The sequence below is a fragment of the Dermacentor andersoni genome, chromosome 10, assembly GCF_023375885.2.
Source record: "Dermacentor andersoni chromosome 10, qqDerAnde1_hic_scaffold, whole genome shotgun sequence".
NCBI classification, from domain to species: Eukaryota; Metazoa; Arthropoda; class Arachnida; order Ixodida; family Ixodidae; genus Dermacentor; species Dermacentor andersoni.
In genome coordinates, this window is record NC_092823.1 from 37,673,911 (window position 1) to 37,698,130 (window position 24,220).

General features: G+C 47.8%; 1 protein-coding gene across 3 annotated transcripts in view; it reads left to right on the top strand.

Annotated features, from left to right (window-relative positions):
• The window catches only part of RhoGAP68F (Rho GTPase activating protein at 68F), a 229,681-nt gene that overhangs the window by 112,254 nt on the left and 93,207 nt on the right, over positions 1-24,220 (top strand). For all 3 annotated transcript variants that reach the window (XM_050168775.3, XM_050168776.3, XM_050168777.2), the window contains 2 exons: positions 21,847-21,933; positions 22,756-22,854. In XM_050168775.3, coding sequence (XP_050024732.1) covers positions 21,847-21,933; positions 22,756-22,854 — 186 coding nt within the window. The remainder of the gene's footprint in view (positions 1-21,846; positions 21,934-22,755; positions 22,855-24,220) is intronic.

Here is a 24,220-nt window from a genome sequence, read left to right on the forward strand (position 1 = left end):
CCTCACCACCCAGGGCACAGTTCTGTCACACATGCCTGGCCATCGGTCACCGACAAGACGTTTGTCCATGCCATGATTTACCCCGCTGCAAAATTGTGGCACTGACATCCCAGATTCCGAAATACCACACGAGTGCAAGCCTGGCTGTCTAAATTGCGGCAAAGATCACGCTGCCGATGACCCCGGGTGTGAGGTACGTCGACAGGCTGATCTTGCCGTCCGCAAAGCCGCCTACCTCAAACGACTCGGCCTCCACGAAGACCGATCAACTGTCCGCTCCTCTGGCGACATCAACTCCACTCCGCATTGTCAACAGCCCCTTCAGGACTCAACCGTACCGTCGAAAACTAAGAAACAAGCGGAACCCCCTCGTGAACGTAACACCTCTAAAGCAACAGGACACACTCCTAATTGCAGCCGCAGCAGCCCCCCCCCCCTCCCCCCCAACTCTGCTCCCAGCCTTCAAGAACTCACCGGTAAGTCAGCCACCCCTCCCTACCCTCTCCCAACTACTCTCCGCACCCTAGCTAAACAAAACGCACAAGATTATCGCCAGGCCCTGATAAAAACTATAGTACCTTATCCTCCGAATGCATCCCGTACACTTACTATCGACCCAGCCCCTGTAGCCTCACTGCCAGCAACTGAAAAAAAATGGACGAGTCCAATCCTACCCATCTTGACGACGGCTTTTCTTCCCCCTCCTCACATGTACCCCCGATCCCCTGTGCCATTAATTCCGATGTTATCAAACACGCATGTCCAAGCTGCTAACACCGTAATGGAAACCCACTTCAATAGCAAGCTCGAAACTATTACTTCATCCTTTTATGTCAAACTTGAAGCTACCATTACCTCACTCACTTCTAAATTCGAAACAGTGCTTGAGGCAAGCCTGGCCCGCACACTCGATCAAGTAGCCAACACTTGTGTTCCAACATGATATCTCTCGTACCAGGTAAAATCTTTCTCACTGCGCCCAACTAGCATGGAAGAAGCGGCGCTAACGCGCGTCCGCAAACCATCTGGGATCGTTTGTCAGCCCCCTATCCCCTACCTGCAACGCCGTCAGTTGAGCACCATGAGTGATACACCGCACGTTTGGCAGTGGAACTGCAGAGGTCTCGCCCGCAAGCATGACCTCTTGACGCAGTACATTGCCACTCAGCCGGGCAAACCAGACGTCATTCTAATACAAGAACCCAGCTCATCGATCTCTATCCCCGGATATAATACACAGACTACACCAGAATCTGAGCACACTCTCCTTACTTTCACACGAAAAGGTCTAGCCCTCAACCCTGTCCAGCACATGCCATACAGCCACACTGTTAAACTATCTCCCTCACGCCCTTTTGCAAAGAATCCAGTTCATCACGTCTGTGTAACAAATGTATACAGCCCACCAAAACAGTCCCTTCAATTCCTAGAATCAACAGCACATCTCCGATCCTCACGATCACCTCATCGCCGGATATTTCAGTGCACCTCATACAGCATTGGCATACAAAAAAATAGTGCCAAAGGCACGAAACTCCTAACCGTCATCCAGCAAGAACGACTCACCCTTCTTAACGATCCCGACTCACCTACCCGTCATGGGAACTCTGTGCAACAGGACATTACACCAGATCTCACCCTCCTCAAAGGTCCAACCAAGGCCACATGGACCAATATGCATGACACGTTCAGTAGCGATCTTATGCTTATCAAGATCACCCTCCAGGCTCCCAACTATAGATGATCGGTCCGCCCTCATTCACTTACTGACTGGAATAAGTTTTGTAAGGACTCCAACTCAGACAATCTTTCCACCCCTACTGACTATGACACTGGGATGCAACAAATTCATCAGCGCACTCAGCTTCACACCCACACCTTAAAGCAATCAGAGGATGCACCGGCAGCTGATGCCCATCTTCTTCAGTTTTGGGAGGCCCGTCACAACCTTATACACAGGTGGAGACAAAACAAGTGGAACCACTGCCTCCACAAACGCATCTCCCTCGTCAATGATGAAATTGCCACTTATTCAGACTTTCTTACATGGGAGCAGTGGTGCAGCATTTGCGATAAACTCAGCGACACCCTACACCTTGCATCGGCGTGGCGTCTAGTCCATGGACTACTTAATCCTTCTCAAACTAAAATGGCTGCACGCACGACCCTAAGCAAAATTCTGGACGAATCCGCATCTCCCGACCACCTTTACCATGCCCTACGAGCAAACCATATCACCACTCCTATGCAAACCGCGTACCAAAGACTACTCTGGGCATGAACCTAACAACATCTCCCTGGCTGCGGACATCAGGTTAGCCGAAGTCGAACAGGCTGTGGCTGAAACCCGTGTAAACATGGTGTTGTGCCCCGACAATCTCGCTGTACACTAGCTTCACAATCTAGCTGACCAAGATTATGACAACCTACTTGAACTGATGAATAGTGCTTGGCATTCCGATACACTACCTAGAGCATGGAAGATGGCCACAATCACCTTCATCCCCAAGCCGGGCAAACCGCATATCATTGACAATCTTCGACCCGTTTCCCTCACTTCTTGTGCGGGAAAGCTTATGGAGCGAGTAATCCTCTGTCGAATTCACACACACCGGGACACTACACAACACCTCCTGCACTCCCTTCTCGGGTACAGACAACACATTTCAACCCAGGATGCGCTTCTCCAACTCCAGGAAGCAATATTCGCATCCCCAGCAACGCTCAACTGAAGGCAGTTCCTGCAGTCGACTTCGAAAAGGCTTTTGATAATGTCCATTATGACAGCATGTTAGAGCAGCTCCAAGGAACGATGTGGAGCCAGGCTGTATAACTATGTCCGTTGCTTTCTTCGCAGCCGCACACACTGTCTCAGCTTAGGCAGCGTCACATCCCCAAACTACGACCATCCCCAACGCGGCATTCCACAGGGCTTTGTACTGTTGCCCACTCTTTTCAACCTCACCATGTGCCACATACTTCGAGCGCTGGTCACCATCCCAGGTATACACTACACTATATGGTCAGTCGAAGCAACTGACCACGGTGGCGGTCAGACCTGTGACACAGCAGAGGGTGCTAAGAATCTCTGGGTCTGGGACAGGCCACCATTGGAATCTGAACCTGGCAACGTTTAACGTTAGAACGTTATCTAGTGAGGTGAGTCTAGCAGTGTTATTGGAGGAATTAGAGGGTAGTAAATGGGATATAATAGGGCTCAGTGAGGTTAGGAGGACAAAAGAAGCATATACAGTGCTAAAAAGCGGGCACGTACTGTGCTACCGGGGCTTAGCGAAGAGACGAGAACTAGGAGTCAGATTCCTGATTAATAAGGATATAGCTGGTAACATACAGGAATTCTATAGCACTAACGAGAGGGTGGCAGGTCCTGTTGTGAACCTAATAAGAGGTACGAATTGAAGATCATACAGGCCTACGCCCCTACATCCAGTCATGATGACTAGGAAGTCGAAAGCTTCTATGAAGACGTGGAATCGGCGATGGGTAAAGTCAAAACAAAATACACTATACTGATGGGTGACTTCAATGCCAGGGTAGGCAAGAAGCAGGCTGGAGACAAGTCAGTGGGGGAATATGGCATAGGTTCCAGGAATGGCAGGGGAGAGTTGTTAGTATAGTTTGCAGAACAGAATAATATGCGGATAATGAATACCTTCTTTCGCAAGTGGGATACTCGAAAGTGGACGTGGAGAAGCCCGAATGGCGAGACTAGAAATGAAATAGACTTCATATTCTGCACTAACCCTGGCATCATACAAGATGTGGACGTGCTTGGCAAGGTGCGCTGCAGTGACATGGGATGGTAAGATCTCGAATTTGCCTAGACTTGAGGAGGGAACGGAAGGAACTGGTTCATAAGACGCCAATAAATGAGTTAGCGGTAAGAGGGAAAATAGAGGAATTCCGGGTCAACCTACAGAACAGATATTCGGCTTTAACTCAGGAAGAGGACCTTAGTGAAGAAGCAATGAACGACAATCTTATGGGCATCATTAAGGAGTGTGCCATAGAAGTCGGTGGTAACTTCGTTAGACAGGATACCAGTAAGCTATCGCAGGAGACGAAAGATCTGATTAAGAAATGCCAATGTAGGAAAGCCTTTAACCCTACAGCTAGACTAGAACTAGCAGAATTTTTTAAGTTAATCAACAAGCATAAGATAGCTGACTAAAGAAGTATAATATGGATAGAATTGAGCATGCTCTCAAGAACGGAGGAAGCCTAAAAGCATTTAAGAAAAAACTAGAAATAAGCAAGAATCAGATGTATGCGTTAAGAGACAAAGCCGGCAATATCATTACTAATATGGATGAGATAGTTCAAGTGGCTGAGGAGTTCTATAGAGGTTTATACAGTACCAGTGGCACCCATGACGATAATGGTAGAGAGAATAGTCTAGAGGAATTTGACATCCCACAAGTAATGCCGGAAAAAGTAAAGAAAGCCTTGGGAGCTATGCAAAGGGGGAAGGCAGCTTGGGAGGATGAGGTAACTGCAGAGTTGCTGAAGGATGGTGGGCAGATTGTTCTAGAAAAACTGTCCACCCTGTATACGCAATGCCTTATGACCTCGAGCGTACTGATATATTGAAAGAACGCCAACGTAATCCTAATCCATAAGAAAGGGGATGCCAATGACTTGAAAAATTATAGACCGATTAGCTTGCTGTCCAGAAACCTGGAGGCTTACGAAAAGGGTTCTACTCAAATTGAGGACGACGCAACAAGCTATGCAAAGAAGAATGATGGGTGTAACGTTAAGGGATAAGAAAAGAGCAGATTGGGTGAGGGAACAAACGCGAGTTAATGACATCTTAGTTGAAATCAAGAAAAAGAAATGGGCATGGGCAGGACATGTAATGAGGAGGGAAGATAACCGATGGTCATTAAGGGTTACGGACTGGATTCCAAGGGAAGGGAAGCGTAGCAGGGGGCGGCAGAAAGTTAGGTGGGCGGATGAGATTAAGAAGTTTGCAGGGAACGACATGACCACAATTAGCGCGTAACCAGGGTAGTTGGAGAAGTATGGGAGACGCCTTTGCCCTGCAGTGGGCGTAACCAGGCTGATGATGATGATATACCCTGATGATATCACCCTTTGGGTGAATCACGGCTCAGCAGGACACATACAAGACACCCTGCAACATGCTCTAAACAGCATACCCACATCGGCTTGAGATGTTCCTCCACCAAATCGGAACTATTACTAGTCCATAACCAGCGATGGCAACCGCCTCGCATAAAACTCGAACGGCCTCCCTATACCACAGCCTAAAACTACACCTCTTGGGACTCCACATCCAGCAAGATGGTGGTGGCTCTACCACTGTCAATCACCTCCTAAATCAGGGCTAGCAAGTTCTCGGCATGCTCCGTCGTATTTCCAATTCCTCTCGTGGGCTGAAAGAAATGGATATGTTCAGACTTTGCGATGCCCTATTAATATCCCGCCTGCGCTACCATCTCCCGTACACTCGACTTACCCAGCAGCAGAAAACCAAGTTGAACGCCTTGATACGTAAAGGCACCAAGCTGGCTAAGGGACTTCCCCTTAATACCAGCAGTCAGCGCCTGGTCGAAATGGGCTGTCACAACATGATTGAATGAACTTGTGGCCATCCACAGACGGCGTCAGGAAATCCACCTTCTTCTCGCATGACAGGGACGGCACATTCTAACGTAACTAGGCCGCCATGTTCTACCATGGTCTCACAGAAGATCCCCCTCCCTGCATACACTGCGGCAACCGGCCAATCACCAATCACATTTTGTGGATATGCCACCTGCCCCCTTCTAGACTTCCTTATCCCACCTCTTTATCCCAACCTCCAAACCCCCGGTGGCTGACTATATCTCAACCGCCATCAAGCGCACTGACAGAGGCGGCCTGGACTGAGGCCACCTACTCGGTAATCCACTGAGCGACACTAAAGTTTTCTCTCTCTCTCTCTTACATTTTCGTCTGCCATGATTTCGTATGGAAGCCCCTGCAACGCCCTTACGACGGTCCATATCACGTCATCTATCATGCGGACAAGCATTTCACTGTGGACTTAAATGACCGACAGGCCGTTTAATATCTATTTATCTATCAGGCCATCTCTATCGATTGCCTCAAACCTGCCTTAGTTGAGGACCCACTCCCTTAATCACCAGATAAACCAATTAGCCCAGAGCCATTTGGTCCTCGCCAGTCATCAAACACACTTCAACTCCGAACACCTCGACCCAAACTCTTCAAAGTATCATTCCAGCTACCTGCATGGCTCCATCACTAGAGGGGGGGGGCCTCCTGCAGTAGCATCGATGTCGAGGAAGATGAGGAGAATGGTGGCTGGCTAGGAACAGGCAAAGTGGGCAGGTGGCTCGGATCAGGTGTGACGGGCACGAGGTGGCTGGGAGATTTATCTGCCAAGGAATGACTGTCAGCTAGGGCCTTCCGCTGAGTAAAAATATACTCTTGTTTATTGTGGCTCATTGTCATCACTGATTTTGCACGCCTCAGGGGCAAACTTATTCACTCAACATCCTGTCTCGGTGAGTCGGAGTTCCTCGATTCGTCTGTGCCCATCGGCATATTCTACTGGTAGTAATTCAGCTAGCTGGCATTGGTGAATGTAAGGTGCAGTGATGCTACCACTGCACCCATTGTGCCGAACTGTGCTGAGAGGCAAACTCTGCCATATCCTGCTACATTTCTGCAAAATGTGAGAAATCTGTGCCCACTCTGTGCTGAAAAGGTTGCTCGTGCTTTCAAAAAATGGAACTATGCCCTCAAGCGCCGTTTTACTGCAACATCTAAAGTGGCATCGTGTGGACCAGCTCCGTGGTGGGCTGAGTCAAGGGATTGTATTTCTTCCATGGGTTGCTGTCTATATTCAATGCTTTCCATCCCGAAATGTGCCGCTTGCTTAGGCAATGGGACAACCTCAATGTTCTGGCAGCAGCAAGCAATGACGCTGGTGCCAAGCCATGCCTCATGCTCCTCTATGAGCAATGGGGGCTTTAATGTAAAACGGTGACAGAAGTTTCGGACACTTATGGTGTCTCACTCAATTTTTGCAACAAACGCACACATCGGCATTTACATAACAGCTGTGACCAAGTTTTCCACTATTCAATTTGTCCCCTATCTCCCTTTTTTCATTGTGTGGCAATTTCGTGACGCAAAATGGCCTACGGCTGCTACCAAAATTTTGGTTGACATGGCCGCAAACAGCAACTTTCGCCATTAGATACTGACGAAGTGCTGCAGGTCAAAACTTGCTATATCCTATACGGCTGTGACAAAAATCTACTGCCAGCTGGAGCAGTGGTGGGCAGGCCATCGCACCAAGATGGCCTCGAGCACAGTCGAACCCGACTATATCGAACCCGTTTACATCTAATTATTCCATATATCGAACAATTTCTGGACACGGTAAAAGTTACCATGAGTATACAGTGGAACCCCGTTCAAACGTTTTTCACCGGACCGAGGAAAAAAAACGTAACAGCCGGGAAAACGCAACAGTGAGAAAAGCTCCGAAAATGAATGAAAAAAGTGCAGCTTCAACTATAGACAATTTATTTCCACAGAGTGCGCTTAGAACTTAAAAAAAGTCTAGAATGATGGGTTGCCGTTTCTTTCGCTCGCTAGAAATCACCACACGTTTCTCATAGCCTGGAAGGCCGCATTGCTGTCAGCGTCGCTGTGAGGTGCGACGTACGTGCGGAGGAGGTCGCGAGCCGCGACGGCTTCTCCAAAGCTAGGATTTGGCAACTCCCCGGCATCATGCGGCTCGTGCTCCTCGTCGTCACTGCGCCATGGCAATGGACGAAGGAATATCCGCGGGAAATGTTGCCCTCTTTGGCGTAATCATGCTAACGATTGTTTAGTATTGCTGCGGAGCGCGCGCGTCCGAGCAGCCCGGTTGCGCGCAGCGCGGCGTGGTTTCGCGAGAAACGTAAACAAGAGAGGAGAGCTGGCCCGATAGGCGGAGCAACGCCATGAGCAACGCCAACTTCTGGCTTCCGTTTAGCTATAGCTTCACAAAGAGTGACGTCAGGTCGACCCGTCCAACGTCCAACAAACCATGCAGTGACCGTAATCACAGTGATGATAGTGAGAGCATTTTTCACAAATGGCCACCTAGTGGCGGCCTCTCGAACTGGCGTGCGGCCTTTTGCAGCCAGTTCCATAGCCAAGCCCGGTCAAAACTTGTTAAAAGCCAGAATGGCGGTTGGAGCGCGTTGCCTACTTTAGCCCAGGCGGGTTAGGCTTGCGACGCATCATGCGGGAACGTTTTCACAACTACTACGTGACAGTGGGGTTCCTTATACATTGGATCCTATGGAAGCTATGCCGGGACCGGATGAAAATGACGTAGCAGCCGGGAAAACGCAGCAGTGAGGAACGTAACAGCGGGGTTCTACTGTACATAGCAAAAATTATGCATACATCGAACAAAACTAGTAGCGACTCCCGATATATCGAACGTCAAGCGGCTGAAAGTGCCTCCGGAAGTTGGCTTTCCCTCGCGGTGACGGGAAAACCCGGCGGCGCGGCTACATCCAACCGCTCTCCCTACGTGACCGCGCTACCTCGGAGCCGCCGACACCCCCCTACAAAAAATGATCCTGGCCCGCCCGCCCGCAGCGCTTGCTCAGACAGCCAATCAGAGGCTCTTGTGCCCTCGTCGTGCAAGATGGCAAAAGTGCGAGTTGTCTCGCTGCTTATCTGATTCATTGTGTGCGCTTTCTCCCGCAGTGTTGCCGTGATGAAGCGGCAGAATTCGCCTTTCGTCGTGAAGCTCGAAATCATCAATCGGGTCGAACGTGGTGACAAGTCGGATGACCCCGCAACGTACAAGATTCTGAGGTGCACTCTCGGCACGATCTTGAAGGGGGAAATTAGGGCTAAAGCGGCCTAACTCTCGACCCGGTGCCCGTAGTGCCCGTGGCGCCTGACGCGTACGCACGGCCGTGTACGAGTGGTTCATCCAAAATAGCTTCAGCCGTACCGACTTCCACGTGCTCGGTGATGACTGTAAATTCTGATTAATGCGACGAAGCCGTTGCCGTTGTTGCCGAAGTTTGGAGCGAGCTGTCAGAATTTCCGGAAGCTGTTGACGAATCAATGGTGGACGAGTTTGTGAGCGCAAATGATGGTGTCGCGACCACGGGAGAGCCCGGAAACGAAGACTACATTGCCCACATCGTGCTGAGCACAAGTGAAAATGGGCACAATGAGGAAAGCAACAAAGGAACCTTGCCCACATCCTCCAAAGTAATTGGTGCACTCGCACTAGTCCAGTGCTTCTGCGCGAATGCAGAATGTTGCGGCCTCAGCTGCTCCGACTCCTTAAACAAAGTGGAAAAGTGTGTTCCCATGACGCAGCGAAATTGCCCAAGCAGAAGAAAATGCAGGACTATTTTGTGCGAAACTAAGGTAGTTTCATCAATAAAGTGATCTTATAAATGGTGTGTGCTTTTATGACATCCAATTATTTAGCAGGCTTATATCGAATTATGCTCTATATCGAACTGATAGGTTTTTTTTGGCGAGTTCGATATAGCCGGGTTCGACTGTGTTCGGACCAGTAAACCGCTTTGTTGATTGGGCGTGACATCAGAGGCTTGACTGGTGGCCGGAAGCCGATATTCAGTCTGCGAGCGACATGTCGACAACTACAGCAAACACTTTCGCGAAGTTTGTTTTTGTGCTTACTGGATAAAATGGTGAAAGCTCGAGTGTAGGCAGAAATCACAGCCTCATCTGACAGCGTTACATGTGCACAGTCAAAGGTCATGCGTATACCTGCACTTTGCGATGGTGCGACATACATTGAGCTGTGTGACGAGCAAAAGCGAACTGCTCCCACAGTCTTGACCATCACAGTATTTTATGTAGACGGTTGTCTGTGAATCACAGCACAGGGAGTACACATAAATATTTTATACCGCTGACAGTGCCTTTTCTCAAAAGAGCACTCCATCTTAAAGAATACATTTATAGGAGCAAGATCACGCTGAAGGTTTTCAAAATACTTCTGAATTCTTTACGTAGCACGTCCAAGTGTTTCCATGCTTTTTTTAAGCATTTCTTAGAACACCACCGCTTTGTCGCAGTCCACAGTAAGGACTGCGATAAATAAAAAGGGGAGGCCGTTCCTGCATTTTTAGTGTTTGGATTTATGAACCAGTGATCACTTACTGGCATTATGAAACATCGTTCCTGCGCACAATTGAAGATGGACGAGAAGACACAGACAACACGAACACCGGACTTCAACTGAATTTTATTCATGGACAACAGGGCTTTATGTACACAGGGAGAGGGGGGGGGGGCTGCTAGTGCGCAGGACCACCAAAAAATATATCCTTGGTCCAGGCAACAGTCATCAGAAGTGTCAAACCAAAAGAAGAAAGGTATAATAGCAAAAGGTGAAAAAAAAAAAAAAAGGTGACGAAACCTTTACCTTTCTTTTCTTCCCCTCTTTTTTACATCACTCAGTACAATCTTGGTCATCTCCCGCCCTACCTAGCTGATTCGACACACTCGTTTGCCCTGAGATAATTAAGTTCTTTTTTCCCGAGTACAACAGCAGGAGCACTGACACAGTAATCGTTTTCATTGGAGATACAAAATGCTTCAAAAATCTTTCCCGGTTTTTCTGATTGCTATATTTGCACAACACACGTGTTAGTTCGAAAAACGCCTGGCATGCTGCCTTGTGCGAGCAACGGCGAATGTGGTCGGCTAAATGACCAGCGCCACTTAGTGAAGTAGCATTCCTGCGGTGCTCTAGCAGGCGTTCATTCAGACAGCGCCCGGTTTGGCCAATATAGCATTTCCCACTGGCGAGGGGAATACTATACACAACACCGACGTCACATTCAACGAGGGCTTTGGTGTGCTTTATTTTGCAGGCTGGCTTCTTCTGGGATTTGTTTACTAGGCGTCACATTCGTCCCAGCTTTTCCGGTGCTGAAAACACAACACGCACCCCGCACCTGTCGCCAACCTCCTTGAGGCAGTGAGAAACCTGGTGCCAATAGGGCACTACGACTGAGCGCTGTAGCAGGCGTGCGTCTTTTTCTAGCCTGCGCCTCCCACCAACCTTTACCTCGCGAATCTGGCTCTCTACCACCGAGGCCATGATTTCTCCGTGGAACCCAGCCTTCTCCAGACGCCTTAGCTGGGCATTGACACTCTCACGAACTTGATGTTCGTAAGACTTCTCTAGAGCAGAGCGGATGCAGTTTTTTGCTATAGCTCTTTTTATGAGCTTGGAGTGGGCCGATTGATGATCGAGAATTAGTTTTTTCGACCGTGGCTTGTACTGCCAGCACACGTGCGCTCCATGAAAAATAAGACACATGTCGAGGTACTGGATGCGACCATCGTGCGGCAGTTCGTGCGTGAACTTCATTCCAAAGGCGTTACTAGCAAAAATATCAAGAATGTTGCCTATACTGTTTCCTCTATCCTGAGCATCAGTCGTATTCATTACCACAAGGTAATCGTCGACATATCTAAAAACTTTCTGCACACCTGTGTTGTAAAGGGACGCTTGAATGCGCTTGTCAATACTTGCTAAGAAAATGTCGCTTAAAAGTGGTGCTAGGCAAGAGCCGATGCACACTCCTTCTTTTTGGATAAAACAGCTGTCATTAAAAGTGATATTGGTGGATGAGAGATAAAAGGATATTAGGTCTAAAAAATTGTCGGTTGATAACCCAGTCATGTTTTGGAAGGCCACTGGTGCCATGTCTTCAATATGGCTTCTAACCACGCGGAAAAGCTCAGGATGAGGCAATGAGTAGAACAAATCTTCTACATCGATAGAAAATGCAAACCTCTTTTGACACGAGGTTTCACAGCCAGAAAAATATTCGATAACCTCTGTAGAATTTTTTACCAGAAAAGGGTCTTCTAACGGAATGGTACTAAGGTGCTTCTGCAGATACCTTGACAAGGTGCCCTGCCAGGAGCCCTTCCCAGTTACAATAGCCCTGAACAGAACAGATTCCTTGTGTGTCTTTAAAGTAAAGGAAACACTCAAAGACACAATGTCAGCAGCGTTGATGCTCTCTTAATTTTTCTAGGTTGAGCTCTTCTTGCTTTTATTCCTTTCTTCTTTTGGTTTGACACTTCTGATGACTATTGCCTGGACCAAGGAAATATTTTTGGGTGGTCCTGCGCACTAGCAGCCCCCCCCCCCCTCCCCCTGTGTACATAAAGCCCTGTTTTCCATGAATAAAATTCAGTTGAAGTCCGGCGTTCATGTTGTCTTTCTCTTCTCGTCCGTGTTCAATTGTGTGCTGGACTGATGTTTCATAATGCTAATCACAACCAACTAGCTCAGCTGTCCATACTTAGCGATCACTTATTGCTTTTGCACGTATTGCCCGTTGTAAAAAGCCCATATAATATAATTTGCAGTCACTTCTGTAAACCCAATCAGAAAGTCCATTTTACTTTTCCGAAATGTATATTTGGCTGCTCTAAAAACTGTTCCAAATTGGGCTGGGCTTGTAGCATCACTGAAGTTGTAATAAATGCCCTTGTAATTGTTTGCACTACTGCATTGCTGTTCCTTTGCCCCAAGAGCACATTTGAGACCCCATAGCGTTATTATACTGTATTTGCATCTAAATACTGCAACTGCGAATATAATGTGAGCAGGAACTTTCGATCCTTCAGAAAAAGAAAAAAAAATGTAAATAATAATTATGATTCAAAGTGATGTGGCAAAGAAAGAGAAAACAATACATGAAATCCAATGCTCAGAGGGCTTTGTTCGTCATTACTACGAACTGCACTGACTTGAAAGGACGAGTGCTGACGTCTTTGTTACTGTCGGACAGAACGCTGTCGTCCACAGCGACATCCACCTAGGTTATTGGACAAACAGGGCTCAGGGAGGCTGAATGACGACATGAGCAGCTGTGCACATGACAAAAAGAAGCCTTTATTGCTGTCTGCCTGCTAAATATATACCTGTTGCAAAGTGCGGCCTGCTTGCTCTCTGTGCCATCTCGTAACTGCAAACTCAAGCACATGGCGGCAACCATTACATCTTCCTTCCCGAGATAGTTACAGATCCAACCTGCATAGTGATCACACTGCACGACTGTATCACATTTGCTTTCATTTATCATGTTGAGGCGAACTTGTTTTGATAGGCAGCCCCTGTATTTCAAGTGAAGGAGGTGCGGCTGTAGAGCGGAGGCGACGTGCAGGATGAACTGTGTTGCAACGTTCCCTTTGTTGATGGCGAGAGTGCTGCCCATCCTTGGATATTCTGGCTTGCTGAAAAAGGCACCAGGTAGTGATGATTGCCCTACAGAATGCTGCTAGGAGTCTCAACCACATATGATCGAGGTCGCTGAGCAGAGCTGAGAACACGACCGCTGCAATCACCCGACCGCTGCCCTTGACCCACACATCATCCCCTGGTTTCAGAGGACTTAGAGGGCTTGCACTGTGATGGCGATTTAGTTTTTTGCCTGTTGCACCTTGGCCATAGAAATCTGTGCCTTGAACTCCCTGCGACTGTGCCATGCCAGCAGAAGTTGTTCTGGCAATCCCAGAAGGCAAGATTGCAGTTTTTGTCCCATCGGTAATTGTGCTATAGAGAGGCCCAAAATTCCAGGTGTATTTTGGTAAGCAAGTAGGGCCAGATATGATTCTGAGCTTTTCTCAAGCAGGTCCTTCACGGTCCGCACCATTCGTTGCGCCTCACCATTACTTTGAGGGTATTGAGGACCGCTTGTCTCACGGCGGAATCCGTAAGGTCGAGCGAACTCAGGGAAAATCCTTGGATGCGAACTGAGGTCCGTTGTCTTTTCGCACAGCATCTGGAATCTCGAAACAAGCAAAACAACTTCTCACCGCAGCAATGACCGCCGATGCTACTGTAGTCCCCAGTGTGATTGTTTCAGGGAATCTGGAGTAGTAATCGACTATCAGGACATTGTCACGTCCTTTAAACTGGAATAGCTTGATTCTCAGGCACTGTCATGGCCTTTCCAGTGTGGAAGTTGGTATCAGTGGCTCGCAACGCACTACTCGAGTCTTGGCACATTTTGCACATAGAGCCACAAGGTGTTCAATGTGCATATTTCAATTTGGCCTTCAAACGCACTTTCGGGCACATTCTCGACAGTGGCGCACCTCTTGATGCCCTTCATGCAGCAGTGTGAGGGTGTCCTGGCATTGAGCAGATGGAACGACGATACGGCGATCCAACAAAAGCAAGCCTAACTGCGAGTCGGCCTAGTTGGAACAGATTCTTCGTAAAACTTTTTGTGCGCAGACAGACAGGGACGAAGAATATAAGCAACACGAGGACGAGCGCTAAACGCTCGTCCTTGTGTTGCTTCTATTTTTCGTCCCTGTTTGTTTGCGCACAAAAAGTTTTAAGATGAAAAAGCAAGCCATCGTACACAATCAGTCTGTCTCTCTTTTTTTAGTATATAATCTATGTGAATTGGTACTCTGTTCCTGGGTGGCCAGCCTCTCTCACAATATGTCACAACTGAGGAACTCTCTCCATCCCAAGCTTGACGAAGACGGATATCGTCTAGTCCACTTGCCGCTAGTAGAGGTAAATCCTTGAGGACTTCACTTACTTAGATTTCCAAGCTGTTAATGACTTTTGAGTTTGGCGAGTCGCAGGGTGGTCATGATAGTAGAGAGTGTTAGTTTAGGGTACACAAGCGGTTTGTGCAGGCAAGAACTAGGGGCAATGGTACTGCGCTTGTGCAGACCCCTACGTCTGGGTCTGCGCATACATAGTGCCGTCGCCCCTAGCTCTTGCGTATGCAAGCCGCTTGCGTCTCCTAATCTAAATCTCTCTAGTGTATTGGCCGTAGCTAAGACTTTTCCAGGTACATATTTGACAATGTACTGATAGCGCATCAGCTTGGTCTGCATTCGCTGTACTCGAGGTGGCGAATACTTCCAGGTCCTTTGTCAAAAGGAGAACTACAAGCAGAAAATGATCCGACTGGACCTCAACGCTTACACCATCGAGGTACTGTCGAACCTAGTCACGGCCCGTGTGATGGCCAGAGACTCCTTTTCCATTTTACTGCAGTGTCCTTCTGTGGGAGTGAGGGATCTTAAAGCCTAGGCCAGAGCACGTCGAATTTCAGAAGCTTGGTGCAGTGACGCGAAGCGCCGAATGATGAGACAAGACTGCATTGACGGGGAACCATGGAACTGACTTTATTCCAATGGCAATCGCTTATATATTGCTGATTTAATTGACAGCGCCCCCTATACACAACACATTCCCCCCTCATAAAAAAAGAAAGGAAAGAAAAATCGATCCACTTTCGCGCACTCACTTCACAGCACATGGCACGAATGACGCTCTTACAGTCAGGTAAGCTCGTAGTCTTCATATCGCGCTGGCATTCTTCTTGTTTGTTCTGGCCTGGTGCGTGGTGGTGCTGTGGTTGTGGCCAACTGCGACCGACAGATGGCCTGCTGATCGGGAACCTCTAGTATAGACTCCGTTACTGTGGGCTGTGCACCGTCAGAATGGGTAGCGCTTCCCTGGATCTCTTCTGATGGCACCATTTCAGATTGATTCATGACGGCAGTAGGGATTATTTGCTCCGCCATCTTCCCTATGGGAAGATCCAGGTCACAGGAAAACCCTGAGGCTGCACTGCGTTGCGCTGTAACCGTGTCAGCTAGGGCTTGTGCCTGTCCTGTCCCTACTTTACCAATTACTGTTAATTTTGATGCGTTCCATTTCGTGCCGTTTGCCAGCAAAAACGAATTCGTACCCACTCGTCTCTCCACTTGGATCGGCAAAGAAAACGTGTTTCGTCTTTGGTCCACCTTGCTTTATTTTTACGAATTCGCCTGGCTCAATGGTAGACGCTCCGGCACTTCGTTTTTCATAGGTGTACTTTTTGTTCGTTGTTGCTGCTCCGTATCGCGCTGTTTCAATTTTTCCATGGTGACATGCGGCTTATTGAAAAATTCCCTTTCTGGAAGGCCGACAACATCCAATCTTGTTCTGGATCTTCTTCCATGCAGTAGGTAAGCCGGTGACGGTCCTGTAGTTGCATGTGGGGTGGCCCTGTATACACCCAGGTAGCCCCAGATTGCCTCCTTCAGTGGTCTTCGTTCCAATGCCATAACCTGAATATATTCCTTGAGAACGCGGTTGAACCACTCAATCTGACCATTGCATTGATGGTAGTACAATGTTATAACGCAGTGCTGGATTCCCTGATCTCGTAAAAACTGCTCAAAACATGTCGACATAAACTGACGCCAATTGTCAGTCGCAATGCTTTTCGGGTACCCTTCTCTCACAAAAAGTTCTAAAAGCACTTTCACTACTGCCTGTGCAGTCATTGTGGACCCAAATGCCACCTCGGGCCACTTGCTGTGGTAATCAATAATAGTGATTGCAAACGTTCACTCCGGAGGGGCTCGCTCCATCGGTCCAACAATGTCGATTCCAAGCTTTTTCCACGGCTTCTCAGGCCACATTACTGGCTCCAATGGGGCCATTATGGTTTTTGCAGATTTATCTGATGCTTTGCAGATAGCACAATTCCTAACCAGAGATTCAACATCACTGTCCATTCCGGGCCACCAGTACTGTTCCCTCAACCGTTGTTTGGTCCTTACAATGCCTGGATGTGATTCATGTGCCATCATGACCAGCCTGGAAGTGAGTGTTGCTGGGGGAACGACCTGTTCAGCTCGAAACAGTAGCCCATCTATAACCAATAGTTCTTCTTGTATACGAAAAAACAACCTTAGTTTTCCAGCTAAATGGCCCTTTTCCGGCCATCTGGACATAACATGCTGTGCCACCTCATTTAGCAATGAATCCTCAGCTGTTGCTGCTTGCAACTCACTCTTAGTGATCATGCTGGAAATCACAGCTACTACTTCCTCCACAGGTTCGTCCTCTGCAGAGTTCAAAGGTAATCTAGAAAGCGCATCCGCAACGACATTGGTGTTCCCCTTTGTGTACTGCACAGTGAAGTTGTATCTCAACAGTCTAGCACACCAGCGTTCAATGCGCAGTGGGAGTCTTCCAACCCCATTTGTGGACAGCAGTGCCACCAAGGCCTGATGATCAGTTCGTAAGACAAACTTGCGGCCCCACAGATAAACGTGCCAATGTTCGCACACCCATAAACATGCCAGCACCTCTTGTTCCCCGGTAGAGTACTTGCGTTCTGTTGGAGTTAGTGTCCTCGAAGCGAATGCCACTGTACGTACTTCTCCGTCGACTATCTGCTGTAGCACAGCTCCCAGTTCATATGCCGAGGCGTCAATGGTCACTAGTACAGGCAAAGACTCGTTGAACATAGCCACCACCCCACATGACGACAGCATCTCCTTGATCCTGCAAAAACTCTCCTCGGTGCTCTGGTCCCACACGAACTTCTGTTCTTTACGAAGAAGCCGTCGCAGCGGCTCCACCACGTATGCATAATTGGGAAGAAAATTGGAGTAATAGCCTACGAGCCCAAGGAAAGACTGCAGCTAGACTACATCAGCAGGCATTTGTGCTTTAATCACAGCATCCACCTTTGACTTGAGACTGGAATTTTCTTCTGTGAAAAATCCCGCAGCATCGCTGAAGCCGCAGTGAAAGGGAACCTGTTGGCGAACTTGGCTTGATAAACGTGGTCAGGCAAAATAGACACCAACGACCCAGTATCTACCAGCAACTGAAGTGGCTCGTTCTCAATAACGACGTCAACGATCAAAGTCCTTCGTTCCACTTGTCTGACCACCAACACAGTGAGCACGTCCTCCTCGCTAGCGCCGTCGTTTCGGACCGTCTGCACATCCCGCTCCACTGACCTGCCACAGACCGCTCGGAAATGTCCCATCCTGTGGCACTGGGAGCAACGCTTCCCCCGTGCTTTGCATTCCTGTGAATTAGCTAGGTACCTTGTAGAGCCGCACCGGTAACACCTGCGCACCGGCGTCATTGCCGCGTCGCTGTCTGGGCTTCTGCCTTGAGATACGTGCTGCACTATGTCCGTTTGCGACCACCCTTGGTCATAGATCGCAGCACCCTCCGCTTCCTGCTCGTACGTCTGCTGCATTTCCACTGCCTCTGCGAGTGTAAGTTGTGACCCCTTCACGAGCAATTTCTGGCGCAGCTCAGTGCACTGTACTCCGTCAACAACCCTGTCTCGCAGAGCCGCTTGCAAGAAATGCCTGAAGTCGCACGTCTTTGCTAACTGTCGGAGGGCACTGATGTACTCTCGTATCGGCTCATTCGGCAGTTGCCGACGTAACGTGAATCGACGTCGCTCGACCAGTACGTTGGTAGTGCTTGAGAACTGCCGCTCCAATAGGCCCAACGCCTCCATGTAACTATCCCCTTCACTTGCCTCCGTCTTGTCTTTTCCTGCTGGTTTCCTTGCCTCCGGCTTTTGTCGTGTCTGACGTTCGTGCCAGCTCTGGACCCAATGTGCGAAAAACACGCCGTCCCTTGACCCCAAGACATTGCAGCAGAAGGGCCTTTTTCCGCAGGGGCGGTTGTGTGTCCAGCCCCGTCGCTTCAGGGAAATTTGTGAAATCATCACGCGCCACTGCTCCCATGGAATTTTCGCATCTCCAGGAGTCTCCAGGAAAGGTGGTAATGGCGGTAGTCCGTACGCTGCCATCTCGTAGGTGACGCCCCTTGGAACAGCACGAAGCCAGGTAAGGGAAAGCAGTTTGTCGTTAGCTCGCTAGCTTCGCCGACTGTGCCAGATTGTAGTGACGTGAAACACCGAATGATAAGACAAGACTGCATTGACGGTGAACCACGGAACTGACTTTATTCGGATGGCAATCGCTTATATATAGCTGATTTAATTGACAGCGCACCCTACACATTACAGTTCATTCTGGAGCAAGCCGGCTTCCAGGCCATGAGAGCTTGCATCAGCCGATACTATAGTTGGGTAAAGTGGGATGTACTTTGCCACACATGTATCAGAACTGAGCAATGACCTAATGCGGGCGAAAGCTTGCTCTTGGCTGTAACCCCAAGTCCAGGTGTCGTTCTTGTTCAAGTGTGAACAAATGGGTGCATAGGCGTCAGACAGGTTTGGAATTAAGTTGGCCACATGGTTGGCCATTCCAAGGAATCGGCGAACATCGTTGACATTGACTGGTGGTGGGAGGTCCATGATAGCCTTGACCTTATTTCGGAACTGACATTTCTTTTCGTTGAGTGCTGCCTGCTTGATTTAGGCGAGCCAGGATGTCAGCTAGGTGTTGGTCGTATTCTTGGTAGTCCCTACCGAAGACTAGTGTATCATCTATCACATTGACAACTCTGGTAGTGCCTTCAGGTAGTCGTGACATGAAGCATTGAAAAATATTTGGGCACTTTCGCGATAGCGAAAGAAAGACGTCTGTAGCTAGCAGCCAAAAGAAGTGATGAACGTTTTCAGTTGTTCACTCTCGCAACTTAGTTTCATTTGGTGGAAGCTGGATCTTGCATTGAGCTTGGAAAAGACTCGTGCCCCACCAAGCTTGCCCATGATGTCTACAACCGTTGGCAGAATGTAGCATTCCCGCTGGATTACCTTGCTAAGATTTGTGAAATCGACATAAAGCCTGTACCTGCCCGATGGCTTCAGCACAACGACAAGGCCTGAACACCATGCAGTTGGCGTGTTGACTATTTGGATGACCCCTTCAGTTTCCATGCCATCCAGTTTCTTCTTCACCTGCTCGAGTAGAGGGAGGAGCATTCGTCTTGGAACACTCAATGAAAAGGGACAAGCATCTGGAAAAAGGCGGATGTGGTATTCATCTTGCACTTCCCCCACTCTACGAAAAATTTTGGCCCGGGTTGACAGAATGCTCTAGATCGAGTTCAAAAATTGAACAGCGCCTAAGTCTTCAATTGTTGGTAGTCCCAGAACATGTGTCGTCTGATTCTTGACAACATACAGTGTCTGCACAGTTACCCGGTTGTGCCACTCTGAAGTTGCAGTGAAAGATCCCAGCATGTGCAACCTTGGATTTCTGGGACCGGATACCTCAGTTTCACACCTCATCCAACCTGGCAGACAATCCCTGGAAAGAATGCTTACACATCATTACTTTTGCTCCTGAGTCTATATTGAACTCTGCAAGGTGGGCACTCATGCATACGTCAGTGTATCTGCCCAATGTGTACTGAGTGCGTGGAGTTCGACGGAACCCAACAGCTCTTTCTACTTCTTGGCCTTGTAAACGTGAGCAAAGTGACCTTACTTACAGAAATTGCATGTAGCCTTACGATCGGGGCATTCGTTCTGTAGGTGGAGACAGTGGCCGCAGTAAGTGCAAGTTGACCGAGTTGGCTGCACCAACTTGCAACAGCATGACAACACGCTTGGTACTATCTTCTTTCGGCATGCTGCGTCGAGGTTTAAGCTGTCGAAAGCTGCGCTCTTGCATGGGAGAGATGCTCTTTCTTGGCTTCCTCATGCACATGCACTTGGCACACTGCTTCTTCTGCTAAAAGTTTCACACGTCAGCACAACTGGTCAGATAGCTTATCGCAAGCAAGGCAGTCTTCCACTTTGGAGTTTTGGTACCCACAACGCTTGACAAGATAATGAAGTGCCATAAAAAATTATTCGACTAAGTCCTTTGCTGTTGTATTAGGTGATGAAATCAGCGGCTTTCATAAATTTGGTTGACTGGGTGAAAGGAATGCGATGCTAGCTTATCCTTGACCTCCGCAAACGAGAGGGTTTCTGGAGTTGATGCTCCCAGTGACAAGACGCTACGTTCTCGAGGCCCCATAAAATACAAAAGCGTGTGCACCTGCACTTCATCAGTGGCTGTGTTGAGACGGGCGGCAAAAGCAATGTCTTTGTACGCCGCTATCCATGTTGGCTACTCCCCCGGGCATGTGAAGGTAAATGGTGGCAGGGGCTGAAGTGCAGGCATTCCAACACATAGCATGTTGACCTTGGTATTCCCGGCGTCTTCGTCGGCTGCCTCATTCATAACCGCTGCGGTAAGTGGTGACATGACGACACGAGCGACTCTGCCTGTAACAACAAAAAGAAGCCTTTATTGCTCTCTGCCCATTAAATATATACTTGTTGCAAGGTGCCGCACCCTTGCTCTCAGCAAAATTTCGTAGCTGCAAACTCAAGCTCAAGGTGGCAACCACTAGGAACAGGACTTCAGAAATGCCCCTGACACAATTGAACATGGAGACACCTTTTATGGATTGCACGGTGACGCATTGCGCTACTTTGAAGACCGCTCACTTGACCTGCATGCAGAACAATGCCGATTGTCTTGCTCAAGGTTGCGATTAATATACCGTAACCACATCGATGCAGCAGTAACATCGTTCTAAATCAGGAGGAAAAAAATGGTTCGAAATGCACAGATGACAACTGCCAGCTTGCTGCTCTTGCGAGACACACAGGAGGGCTCCATACATGGGAGCGATCACAGTGGTGTTTACTGGTTTAGTGCCCTGCAGTTTTAAGCACCATTCAAAAATGAAAAAAAAAAATAACAAACAACGGTGTTATTGAAGTCGAGGTTTTGACGGAAGCCCGTCTGGTCGGGAGGCATCATGAAGGCACCCTTCTTAATGGTGTTATTAGGAACTATAACATTATGCATTATATTTGTGTCATATTGTTATATTTGGTGTTATTATTGTTATTGTTAATTATTTTTACCATTGTTATTGGTGTTAAATTTGTGTCACAAACCTGTACATGATGCGGCATGTTCTGAGACCAGAAAACTCATTATACGCGTGTGAATATGGCGTCCCTCTGTTTCTAGTGCATGCACACTGACGCCTGCGCTATCCTGACGCAGGTACAAGAAGAACCTCAAGGCCCTCTATCTAGTCCACCCGACTGGCTTCGTCAAGATACTCTATCAGCTTTTTCGGCCCTACATTAGGTGAGTGTCTGCTTCCCTGGCATACCCGAGTGATGAATAGATTGAGTGCTTCAGCAAATCCAAAAAAGTATTGGAAAGAAGTTCTGTACCACATCTGCCACTTAACTGACGTTGCTTAACTTTTTCTGTGGCACATTTTTATGTTGAGAAAGCCACTCTTTCCTTGCCCGATGGTCTCCATGCAGCCTTTATACTTTACTTTGTGAGAAATTAGAAATATTTTGTATTCAGTATTTGAGTTAATCTTTTTAAAGTGGCTGACCCATTTGGCTGTTCTCTCTCACATTGCTTACAGTTGGCGCTGTAAGGATATTGATATGTGCACATTGTTCCATCCCTTTCTGGTGACCGTTTTCCACCAGCTAACCTCCGTTACAAAGTTGTCACTCGGCACAAGGCACGCCTTCATCTATCGGAACTTTCTGGAATGTTTTTGCTGATTCTATAGTGAAAGAATCTTGTCCAATCAGATTGTGTATGCAAAGTGAATAGCATTGTACATTCTGGAACATAAGTGAGTGCCAGTGATTGTGCTGGAATGTACGATAAGTCATGTATAAATAGCTGGCACACTTTTGACCATAGATCAGATTTTGACAATTGTTCTTGCTGCTATCATTGTGCTTTGCATATTACTTGTTTTCCAGCACACAACTTTGCCGAATAAAGAGGTAACCTCTTAACTCGCACCTTTCGCGGGGTCATGTTTTTAACTGTCACAACAATGTGACAATAAGCTTCCCCTGAAGATTTCATAAAGATTTGATTGATTGACCATTGATCGATTGATTGATTGAATGATTGATTCACTTATTTGTGCAGTGCCAAATTTGGACGGAAAATCTCTTACGTGAACCACCTGCACGAGCTGAAGCAGCACGTCCACTATGACCAGCTGCGCATACCTGAACAGGTGCTCGAGTGAGTAGTACACTGTGGGCCATTATTGATCTCTGTTTATTTTATTTCTTTACACATACTGTCAATCCCTCATGGGATTATAACAGGGAAGGGTGATAAGATTATTGGTAACAACCTTGCGAGGAAAGCACAGGGGATGTCAACTCCTCCTTTTAATGCAAGTGTAGAAATACAAAGGGAAACGGATGTGGATGTAAACCCAGTAAAATGCCTGTGGGAGTGCAGCTTTTACATTATGCAGACAATGTTCGTATGGACTGAGTTACGGTGACAACTATGCCCCCATACTTGAGTATTCGTATATGTGTAGTAAAACTATACCTGGCACTGTCAGTCATCATGGCCACGGTGATGTAGGTTCATTCATCTTAAGCATCTGGTTAGACCTATGCTGGAAATTTGGTTAATTATGCAGAAATTGTGTTAGATGAAAAATGTTGCAGTGCAGACGTATCGACATTTGCTTGCAGCACTGGGTATGTCATTGTAAAGCGGATGTGTTTGCACAAAACTTACACAGCCGCACTAGCATTCTCTGCTACCCTGTTCTCGTGAGTATGGTACAGTGTCTGGCTGAAACTTAAGCACACTTTGCGGCCTTTTACCTACAGAGGGTGTGGCTTGTGCCTCTCTGCTTTTTGTATTTCTTGTACTGTACATATATCAAGAAACGAGACCGATGTGGGCAGAAGGTTTCAATGCTGAGATTGAAACCAAAGAGCGTTAAAGGCCAACTGCAACAAAATTTCAGACTACATAGAAAGCCTAGTGTTGGATAGTGTAGATATAAAGAAGCATATGTGCAAAATTTTACGTTTGAAATATGAGTGGAAGCATCACAAAAACCTCACAAAAATGGCCATTTTTTGTACCGAAACTGAAAAAAAAAGAAAGAAAAATGCTGCCGCCATTACTGCACACCGGAAATGAGGCATGACCAAGAGCTTGCCTCATCATTACCTCCAAGATTCGGCATCATAATCACACTGCAGTACAATCTCAGAGGTGACATGCTGGGTCATGGTCGCTGACCACCAGATGCACCCATCGCCTACTGAGGGGCTGCAAATAAGGAAATTGTACAACTATCAGCCCTGCAGCATCGGCAAGATTGCTCCAGTGGTACTGTATTTACTCAAATGTAACTTGACTGCACTTGTAGCATGACGGTCAACTTTCCAGTCACATGAAATAAAACAAAACTGCGAATGTAAAGCACGATGAATGCAAAAAGAAATGGCACCTTTATTCAAGGAACCACAATTGGAAAACGATTTCTTTTTGCTCACCATGGTCATCTGAGCTCGGGCAATCGCTTTCCCAGATAGTGTTACGTTCGCACCTAATGTGTCCCCAACAAGTGTCC